At 45.8% G+C, this 11,607-nt stretch overlaps 1 protein-coding gene across 1 annotated transcript; it reads left to right on the top strand.

Annotated features, from left to right (window-relative positions):
- The first annotated feature begins 6,018 nt into the window (after positions 1 to 6,018).
- On the top strand, positions 6,019 to 11,259 carry LOC146174702 (lipase 3-like). Its single transcript, XM_084585439.1, has 3 exons — positions 6,019 to 6,120; positions 8,235 to 8,303; positions 9,355 to 11,259. Exons 1-3 carry the CDS (start codon positions 6,019 to 6,021, stop codon positions 9,598 to 9,600), a joined length of 417 nt encoding a protein of 138 aa, XP_084441565.1. The 3' UTR covers positions 9,601 to 11,259.
- The last annotated feature ends 348 nt before the right edge of the window (positions 11,260 to 11,607 follow it).

The following is an 11,607-nucleotide window of genomic DNA, read 5'->3' as shown; positions in this document are numbered from 1 at the left end:
CCCAGAGGTTGAAGGTAGCTACCCTTTCGTAGTCCTGCAACCAGTCGTCGACGTCTTCATAGGTGTCCCCGTGAAAGGTCTTTGGGACGCGGGGGTTCTGAAACGTCACGTAAGTAGGGGCCGCTCCAGGCATTGCGACGACGTCGTGGCTGCCGGTAGTCATAGCCGATGGGGAAAACTCAGGTGGTAGGCCTCGTTGCCTGCGGCTGGTGCGGTGAACGGGCGCTTCCTCGAATATGTGACCAGCACTCCTGCTTAGCGGAGGGGTACGGGACATCAGACCTGACCTCCACCAGATTTGTCACGGTATTGGCGACTAGGGCTATGTTATCAGAGCCGGTGCAGGTGGAATTAACGGTCCAAGCTTTTGGTACGTCCTGCAAGTCCGGAGCCGATTCACTTCGTCCTTTTTCTCCGAGCGCCACTTCAACGTCTTTCGCTCCGAGGCCCCCTGACAGCTCAGTACACTATACAGATTCCTTTTTGCGGCACAAGGTAACTGAGGAGAGGAAGCCAATACATGATAAAAGACCATACACAAGAGGGTACAATAGTCCTTTCACCGTGCAGGAGCTGAAGATTGCATTAGGCACATGTGGGAATACAGCACCAGGTCCAGACAGGATCACATATGGAATGCTCAGGCACCTGCCTGCGCATACGCTTGAAACCCTACTCTGCCTGTATAATAAAATATGGGCGACAGGACGCTTTCCTAAAGCATGCAAGGAAGCGATCATTATCCAATATTAAAACACGGGAAAGAACCCACACTTGCTGCTAGTTATCGGCCTATTGCACTAACCAGATGTCTATACAAGCTTTTTAAAAAATGGTAAATCGTCGCCTTCTCCATTTCCTTGAATACAATGGTCTTCATCAAAACCAAGCTGGTTTTAGAGCTGGGCAGTCACCCGCTGATCAGCTCATTGCATTCGAGTCTTATGCAAGGGATGCTTTTGTACATAAACAATCTGTCTTTTTCTATCTTGAAAAAGCATATGATACCACTTGGCGCTACGGTATCATCCGTGACCTCTTCTCTCTTGGCATCACAGGGAACATGTTAAATACAATACGAAGTTACTTGTCTGAACGGACATTCAAAGTTCGTGTTGACGATGCGTACTCAAAGCAGTACATAGAGGAAAATGGTGTCCCTAAAAGTGGTGCTCTCAGTTGCAAACTTTTCATAGTCAAAATTAACTCATTAAAACGCGTGCTGCCAAAAACCATTTCTTGTTCTCTATATGTTGATGACGTCCAGATCAGCTTCAAATCTTGCAACTTGGCCATCTGTGAACGCCAGATTCAGCTAGATGTTAACAAATTGTCCAGGTAGGCTGATGACAATGGGTTTAAATTTAACACCGAAAAGAGTGTTTGTGTACTTTTCTCTAACCATCATGGCATCAGGCCTGATCCCAACATTGCACTGAATGGTCAGAGCCTTGCCTTTAAAAATGAACACAAATATCTTGGCGTAGTTGTTGACGAAAAACTTTCCTTCATTGCCCACATAAAACAGTTGCAACAGTCTCAAAACAATGAATGTGCTAAAACTTTTCTCTCACAAGTCATGGGGCACAGACCGCGACTGCCTTCTGAGCTTTCTGAATAGTGTAGTTCTTCACGCATTGACTATGGCTCGATGGTCTATGGGTCAGCATCATCCTCTGCTCTAAAATTGCTCGATCTCGTGCACCACCTCGTCCTTCGCCTCGCCACGGGCGCTTTTCGAACTAGCCCAATTGCTAGTCTTTATGTCGAGGCGAACCGATGGTCACTGCAACGAAGAAGTGAATTTACTTGTGTAACCTATGCCACGAAGGTACTATGTCAACTGGATCATCCATGTCGCCGGCTCTTGCTTGACACAACTAGCACCGAACTTTTCTCATGAAAACCATTACTAACGCCACCATACCCAATCAGAGTTGCACGCATATTGAACATCTGGACGTTCCGGTTACCAGTCTTCATACAACTTCCATAAAAGCCTAATTCCTCCTTGGGAAATACACGCTGTTAATTGTGATCTATCATTCCTTGATGTCGGGAAACATGCGTCCCCTATTGCCATACAGCAGCACTTCATGTCACTTCAGGCAAAGTACATATGCAATGAGTATTACACTGATGCCTCAAAGTCTGCTCAAGTCTCCTGTGCAGCACATGGACCACATTTTTCACAGTCAAAAACACTGATTAGACACACAAGTACATTCACTGCTGAATGCCACGGTATCTTGTTAGCTGTGAGACACATTACAGAAAATAAAATACAGATGTCGATCATCTACACAGACTCCCTCAGTGTTTTAACGTCCCTATCCCTCTGGAAATGGCATAATAAGAACCCAGTCCTGTATTCTCTTTATAACACCCTTGTGTTTGCCCGTAAACTAGAAATAAAATTACACTGCGTTGGGTGCCAGGCCACCGCTGTATACCAGGTAACGAGACAGCTGATAGGCTTGCTGCATCAGCTGCCCTTCGAAACATTACAGACATTGACAACATATCATATCAGGACCTCGAGCCACACATCAAAAACATGATTCGACAACAATGGCAAGAGGAGTGGGACACAGCAACTGAAAATAAACTACACACAATAAAACTAAGGATAGGCAGATACACTACAGAAAAAGATTCAAAGAAGTAGCTCTATGCAGACTGAGGATAGGTCACACATATACAACACATTCATACCTTGTAACAAACTCTCCTGCACCACATTGTTTGAGACGCGGTGACCGGTTAACAGTGCTCCATATTTTAATTGAATGTCCGAGACTTCAGCAGCATAGGAGACGTCATTTTCCCGAATTACACATGAAATAAATACCCACACACCCATCTACGTTTCTGGGCGATCATAAAATGTTCCCTGTAGAAAGAAGTTTCAAATATTTATTAAAAGTAGGCTTTTTATATGGCATCGTTTATCAACGTGGGCGTCAGCCTGTTTCTTTTACTTGAATGGCTTTCTTTTGAAGAAATTGTTGCTGAGGCAGCTTAGCCTTTTAACACGTACATGTCTCCTTTTAATCTTTATTCAGACCACTATACACCACAATTCAATGTTTTAGGCCCTATACACCACTGTTTTTAGACTATACACCCCGAAATAACTTTTAGGCCCTATACACCACTCTTTTTAAATACATCATTAAACACCATACCCCGGAAATTTTATCAACTTTAGTTGACACTTCACCTTGTGTTTGGCGCTCTTAGGCCTCAGATGCTCTTGCGCCATAAACATCAGTTCATCATCATACTGCAAAAGAATGCGCAACCGAAATGAAACGGCACATATACATAACATACATATTGGGCAACAAATTTTATTATGGTGGACGTAAATCCATAACACAAATCCAAGAATAGTTTATAAAGCAAGACTTACACGTCCATAAGTAAAGTTGTAGAAAAATTCCCCAAGACATGCCAATTGCACTGTTATCAAAAGGGGCAACTAAAAAAAAATGCACAGTATACAATAATTGTTATCCAGATTTTTACATTGTAGTGCAAAGTTCGGGACAGCATGTTTATACCTTCCAGACTTGCACAGCCACTGCTGCTGCCGCCCGTGCCGGAACCACGGTTGGTGCCAGAACTACTACCGTTTTTAGCAGCTTCTCTTTCCTATGAGCATGACCTAAATAGCAAGTTTACTTTTCTGAGGGTTCAAAGCGCCTTTATAACAGCACGTCCATGCTGCAGCTATAAAGCATGCGTACTGTTTATAAGTGACTTTTCTGCAGAAGAAAAAATCACGCCAGGAAGTAAAAAAATGAACAATTCATTTTGTTCGGATTAACTCATGATTACTTCCTTGATTTTCCGCTACACACAGCACTAATCGTCAGAACATAAAGTTGAGGCAAACAGATTTGCATACTCAAGCTGCTTGAGCATCTGAAGTGCCCTAATATGCAATGAGGTCCTTAGAGGGAACAGCCTAGGGGCCCCTTTTATATTGCCCTTTTTTCGTAAAAAAAACAAAACAAAAAACACTTGGCGTGGTTGCATGTGCGGGTGCTTGATAGCATTACAGGATACTTTAACTGCATAATGGTCGCTTATGCCTTACAGCATTATGAAAGGCGAGACTAGGATTGGGGAATTGCAGAAAAACGAGTCTAGCACATTAACACTGGTAAAGCGAAGCCTGGTTAGGTTTCAACAAACTGTGATGATGAGTGAGCAATAATCAGTTCACGGAAAGCTGTAATTAAAAGGGACGCAGTGCGAATTTACTGACCTAAATGAAGACAATTCTACTCTAGCATATTAAAGCCACCGGTAAGGATAATATACGTTGCATCTGAGGCTAATAACGTGTTGCTAAGTTTTAAACATTGCTATGGACTTTCTTAACTGGGAGCCCTATTAAGAGAACGAACTGCTAAAGAAGTACCACCGCCCAGCAGTATCCTGCAGCAGACAGCTTTGCACTAATCTTAGTTGACAGACACGATTCTCAAACAGCTATGAACGAGGATTAACACACCACCACCCCATTCATTGCGAATTCTTCCTTTACTTAGTATAGGACTGAGGAAATACTTCATTATCGCTTGTGCTGCTGCCTAGCCATGACTTTGTTCCAATTACATTACTACATGTGCAGTCGTCATTTTCAAGTGTGAGAGAAATTGGTTCTTTTTGTTTTTAGACTACGGCTGTCAACGACAGTACAGAGAAGTTCATTATTCTTAGCATTTTGTGAGCTATCAGAAGGGCTCTGTGGTGGCTATTGGTCTACACAAGTGACCACATCTCTTTTAGTGCTGTAGATATAGGTTTTGCCGTGCAGGTACAGCTTATTAAATCGCAGTTTCATCTTTCCGCCGCGTGCCTTAGCAAAGTGCATGAGATTCATTTTTTTCTCTGTTGTCGAACTTTGGCTCAGTAGTGCTCGGAGAATATCTCTGTAATCTGCGATTCGCTGAGGACAGTGCTTTTTAAGTGACTCGGAAGATGAATTGCAAAGAGTGATTGATCACCTAGACACTAAAAAGAAGAAAGGTAGGCCTTAAAATCAGTATGCACAAGACTAAGGTAATGTTCAACAGACGCGAGGAGGAACAGCAGTTTATAATAGGCGGCGAAGCACTGCAAGTCGTAGGCGAATATGGCTACATAAAACAGGTAGTAACCGCACATCCGGACCATGAAAGGGAAATATCTATAATTAGGATTTAACGTATTTGGCAAGTACTTGCAGACTATGGCTAGCAGCTTACACGAGCAAGAGCAGAAAAAGGTGAAATGTGTTTTTGTGTCACTTGAATTCATCACGGCGCTGCGCAATAACCCGAACTGCCACGCTCCTGATCATTCACTCACAGAGCTAAATTCACCGTTCTACTGGAAACCCGGCGCTCGTGGTGCCGGTGTTGTGAACGAAAAGTAACGGGCATACCTCTGGCAGATGGTACCTGGCCCGAGACATATAGCTGGGCACTCATTGCTCGCCAGGTTGTGCGACTTCTCAGACCACATGATATGGCTAGAGCTTCCAAATCGCGAAGCGTGCTTCAAGTGATGACTTGAGGTGTCAATCGAACCCACCGGTACAAACTGATGCCGAGTTCGACAAGCCACACCTAGGCCACGCCGGCAGGTTGCAAATCTAAGTCCGGTGGTCTTTCACATATGTGGTGACTTTCGACTGCAAGCTAATTATATGTATGAAGTATTAAACTGACAAATTAATAGATTAGATACTGGGTGATTAGCAAGCAGTGTGTGCGTGAATTGAACGAGGTTTAGCAAGAGCCACTGCAGACTGGTGCCAAAAGGTCGTCGCGCCAGTGCCCTGAAAGGGAATCTTAAGTGTATTGGACTACATTAGCGCACACGTGCTATTATCTGCGATTTGAGACAGCGGAGGAGGAGGAGGAGGAAATACGTTATTTCACGAAGAATTCGAGGCACACAGGCCTCCTGGGTCTTCACACTACTCCACTCGCGATCTAAACGTTCATGTGATGTTGATCCATGACGTATGCAGCCCGACTGACGGCGATCTTCTGCCTGGCCGGGTCCGCTGACCGCAGTGAAATCTCCCAGTTCTCCCAGGTTCGGAGAGGCACCAGCGCGGTGGGGGGAGGAGACGCCGGGCAGGATAAAAATATTTGGGTAAAGGTTGCCTTGGGGGGGAGGGGGGGGGGGGGGGGCAAAATGCATATGGGGGATACTGGCCTAAATTTGAAGGTAGAGCTGGCGTCGGCAGCGTTCGTGTCTGCAGGCGACGCCAGATTGAGTGTTCTCTGGTAGTGAGAAATGGTTGAGGTGACGGATAGATGAGGCGCTCAGCGCGGGAGTTTGCAGTGAACCCAGCAAACGAGTGCATACGCTACTTCGAGAAATCCCCCAACAGTTCCGCCTGTGCCCGGCTTCTAGACCCTCGGGCTAAGTAGTCGGCGGCCTTGTCGGGATTTCCCGAGTGCGCAGGCACCCAGATGAGCTCAACCCGTAGGGGAAAGGGGGGGGGGGGGGTCATATGCTGCAGGCGGTGCGCCGAAGGATGAACCCAGCCACTGGCATAATTAGAATGGCAGTTTTAAAATCGCAAAGTACATACGTGCCATCTGTGTATGCCAGAGCAATAGCTATAGCGGTCTCCTCGGCTTCCTCAGGGGTGGTGCCTGAAGGAAGCCCGAAGGTTAGGGGGGGGAAAAGGGTTTGTGAACAATCGCTGTGGCTCCGTTCTCATCGCAGGCGGCATCCACTGAAAGTACATCGGGCTCATCCCCATACAATTTGTGGAGCGCTGCCACTCGCGCCTTCCTGCGGCCTTGGTCATGGTTGTGGTGCACGTTCCGTGGTAATGGTTTGGCATCGATTGAAGTGTAAATGTGGGTAGGGAGTGTTCTTAGGGATGCATTGTTTGCGGGAATAGTGATGCCCAGTTTACTGAGTATGTGTCGTCCGGTAGTTGTAGCGACCAATCTGAGGTTATTGTGCTTGTACCGTCTTTGCCAAAAGTAATCAGGCTGCTCCGAAGGCTGACGGAGCAAGCACGCGCCCGTGTGGCGGCGTTGCGCTCTCTGTGGCTTATCAGTGCTCGTCAGCTTTGAGGGTACAACAGCTGACGTAACTTCGCACCCTCACTCTCACCCGTTGGATGATAAAAACTATAGCGCGTATGATGTGCGGGTGGCGGTTTCACGCGTGCGAAGCCTGGTTGTGCCCAGCGAGGGCGCTCAGTATAGCGACGGCCGGGGCTATTCGCTCTTCTCGGCAACTGCGGAAAACAGAAAAGCGGGTGATAGTAGACACGGTGAGCTCTTATTGTTTCTAGGACGAATATGTGCTAGGTTTGCCAGAGAGTGTCGCCCTGAAATAAGGGTTCCGCGAACGAGAAATCAATCATGTGCATATTATACCTAAGCGCGAGGAAGGTTTCATTTTAGTTCCTTACTTAAACCAAAACTTACCTACAAGCAAATTTCGCAAGGGGGCTTGAAAGGGTTCACAAGCTTTCCCATATCTGTGTACCGGAGTTACAACCCGTAATGTGGCACTACGCAAGGCACCTTGGAGAAAGCATATTGAAATTTCGAGGTGCGTTATCATTTTTTAATGCACAGGTGCATCAAACACGCAGGAAAGCGCAATAGTGCTGGTGCGTTTCAGCATTGGATTACAGGGCACAAACACGTATAGTTATATAGCGAGAAACACGACTTGTAATATCTGCTTCAGGGCAGTTGCCGAGAAGAGCGAATAGCCCGGTCGCTATAGTGAGTGCCCTCGCTGGGCACATCCAGGCTTCGCACACATGAAACCGCAGCCGGCACATCATACGCGCCTAGTTTTAATCCTCCAATGGGCGAGAGTGAGGGTGCGAAGTTACGTCAGCTGTTGTACCCTCGGAGCTGACGAGCACCGATAAGCTACAGCGAGCGCAATGCCGCCACACGGCCGCGCGCTTGCTCCGCCAGCCTTCGGAGCAGCCTGGTTACTTTTAACAAAGATGGTACGTGGGTCTCACGAAGTTCGTGTATTGTGTTATGGACTCCGAGTTCGAGTAGTCTCGTTAGAGAGCGGGAAGCTTAGGCTGCCAGGGACATGTGGGTCGCATTCTGTGGAAGAGCGAAGGGGACAAAAGCGGCCCTGTGCAGTGCTTCTGCTCTGCTGCCATTAACTCCGGCAGCGTTTAATGTGGATCTTCCACCAAATAGTAACATGGATTGTATGATATTTCACAGATTATCCGGGCAAGGAACTTCGTCAAGTACAATTATGGCCCCCTTATGAACATGGCCATATACGGCACGGTAAGTGATACATTTACGCTTTCCGCACGCGTTACCTTGGATTTTATTTTCATTTATTGATATTGTGGTTACGTTTCTAAGGCTTTGCACGATGGATAAATGTACAACATGCAGCGGTACGTAAATGATGACACATGAGGTCATTCGCTACTTGCAAACGCAAGGGACCGTTTAAATGGAACACAAAACAAAAAGGCAACGTTGAGAGAATAAAGTAACATCCGTGGGGGCTAAATAATGAAAAATACGAATCGCATATATGCGATGTACCTTGGTTTACAATGTGGTTAGATTATTCCATCCAGCCCCACCGGGGTGCGCAGTGGTTAGGGAGCTCGACTATTGTGCCCAACGATGCGGGATCGAATCCCGGCCACGGCGGCCGCTTTTCTGCGCAGGCGAAAAGGTAGACACCAGTGTGCTATGCGATGTCAGTGCACGTTAAAAAAAAAAAACCAGATGGTCGAAATTTTCGGAGCCCTCCGCTACGGCGTCTCTCATAGCCTCAGTCGCTTTGGGACGTTAAACCTCATAAACCAAACTAAGCCTCATTATTTCATTTACTAACACCTCTAGAAAAAACAAAAGCTTGCGGCAATTTGTTTTGTAAATAAGTTTGTTATTGTCAGTGAGTGTTGTCGCGTAGCATAAGAGTAGAAGATGCGATGGTTCCGCGAGATGTAAGTGTAATAATGACAAAAATAACAGTTAAAATATTGGTTGCTTTGTCCGTGTGCCAAATAACTTCCCCATACATTGATGTATAGCCCTGTGTGAACCATACATCCAAAGCTTAGCTTAACGAGCAAGCATCTTGATGGGCAACTCCTCACTGGAGCCATTAATTATTGCTGAGTTTTTCCCAAAAAGCGGAACTTAACTGTCCCCATATATATAGCGAGTAATGTGCGCTATTGGTTGTATATCTAATTCATCCCAGGATATGAATGATGGAGGGGAGCTTGCCTTTTGCGTGTTTTCGCATGCGCGATCACCACATTTGCGTTAGAGGACCGCCAAATCAATTGCAGGATTTCGTGTTTCCGTGCAGGTCACCAGTCCTGCTTACGACCTTACCAAGATTACGGCACCCGTGGCGCTCTTCAGCGCTCGCGAGGACTATTTCGCCAATCCTCAGGATGTCGACACCTTACGACGAAGCCTGCCAAATGTCGTCTTTGATTATACCGTCCCCGACGAAGGTTTCTCGCATCTGGACTTTGTTCTGGGGAGCAGAGCAGCTCAAATCCTCTACGAGCCACTCATTGATCTCATGGACGTCTGGTCGGCATTGTGAAATGAATTTATTTTATAAGGCGCTGAAAGAAGATGTCAGTCAAAGAGCCGCATAAGTGAAGATTGTAGACCTGTCATCACATTTACATCACACTTACACAGTAAAAATGGGTTTACGCTTGCCGCGAAAAAAGCATGACATTCAGCCACGACCACCGTAAATGTTGCCCTGTTTCACGAATTTTCAACGATGTAGACATCCCCCTTAATCACTTCTTTCACGGCGCTGCTCCAACTTTCCCTCTCTGCATGACAGGTATGCAGCGTCATTTCTTTATTTTGTAGGTATACTACATCGTAGGAGTGTTTTTGAGCCGTACGCGCACATGCGGAGAGTCACCATTTAGATTCAGTTAGATTATCAGGCGGTGTTGATACAACTCGCTGCACGCTTGTCAGCTGTGGGCAATCTTCATGCCTCCTATAGGCCTAAATCATTTTAACCATTAGAAGATGAAGGCTCAGGTAGGTAGGCAGAGAAGCATGAGCAAATGTGAGACGCTGAGCCTTTTTGCCTTGCTGTCAAAAATGAAGTTTTCACCGCCATACTTCCGCTTACTCCAGCTTTTTGTAGGATGTTACCCATGGTGCAGGAACTGATATTGAGGCAGAGAGCATCCAGACGCTCTTCTGAACTCTGGAAGGGGTCAGTGAGGACTGCACCAATAATGTTTAGGTCAGCTCAGGAGACGCGCAGTGCTCGCGACCTTGGCGTGCAGCATCACCAAGACGGCCGTCTTTTCCCCCATACACTTGTATGATACTGTTAACTTACACCGTAGTCCTTCGAGTCGTGCTGAAAATTTCTTGCTCAGAGACACCTTCTACACAAAAAGGATAAACTTCGCGTCTCACATCGAGTGGGACTTTTGGCGGCAACATTCTTCTGCTGAAATTTTCCGCAATATATCCGGATACATATGATGCATGTGAGCCCGTCGTAAGTTTATTCGGACCAAACACCAAGTCTGCTTATCATAGTTTTTTTTCTATGTCACATCAGCCATAATGCAGTCTTTGAAATTTGCTTGCCTAGCTGTACGTGTACTGCGGCGAGCGCGTCATTACGACTATGAAATTAACATCAAATGTTTGATGAGCACACTGTGTACCGGAAGCTGCGTCTGATTTAGATATTGAATTCACTCAAGGTTGACGGCGCAGAGCCTATATCATGTTCTCTAACCAATCAACTGTGGATTTTAGGCAACTGCAGATTGGTTTCACTGATGAGCCGACACCTCACGATGGTCACACTTGTGTAGCGTTCATACGGCTTCAGCTGTTTTTGAACAAAACGGTTTGTACAAAGTGAACGTTACGGCATTTTTGGCGTGAATGTCCACGAGCAGATAGCACGAAATAAACAAAAGTTGCCTAAACGTTTTAGTCATGTTTGTTGAAGCATTTTTGCTCTACCTCGTACCCTGTGAGTTTACGTTTTGAGTTATATGCTTGCTCTAATTATACACTACGTGGTTCTTGATAACATCGATTCTGTTAAACATTTTTTTCCAATTGTAATAAAAGCACCTTGTTTTGAAGTGAGCTGTCCTCATTTCTCTGACCTTCTCGATGCCTTAAGCATCTACTTGAGTTAAACATCCTCATTTCTCTGACCTTCTCGATGCCTTAAGCATCTACTTGAGTTAAACATCCTCATTTCTCTGACCTCGGTGCCTTAAGCATCTACTTGAGTTAAACATCCTCATTTATCTGACCTTCTCGATGCCTTAAGCATCCACTTGAGTTAAACATCCTCATTTTTCTGACCTCCTCGATGCCTTAAGCATCTACTTGAGTCAAACATAAACGGCACTAATAGAGGCAGGCTAATTTATTTGTTTTCTTAGGCTACCTTCAGTTGAGCAAACTGAAGGCTACATTTGACAAATCGACGAGCGAAAGTTCCTGCTTTCTTGCCCAAAAATGTCGCTGCTATAAAAAACGATAACCACGGCTATTTCGCGGTTGGAGGTAATGGCGCATTATTTGACGAAGGCGAAAA

This window comes from Amblyomma maculatum, chromosome 11 (assembly GCF_055883805.1).
Source record: "Amblyomma maculatum isolate TAMU_Amacu chromosome 11, ASM5588380v1, whole genome shotgun sequence".
NCBI classification, from domain to species: Eukaryota; Metazoa; Arthropoda; class Arachnida; order Ixodida; family Ixodidae; genus Amblyomma; species Amblyomma maculatum.
Note: the sequence above shows the minus strand (reverse complement) of the source record. Positions and strands in the feature narration are given on the sequence as shown.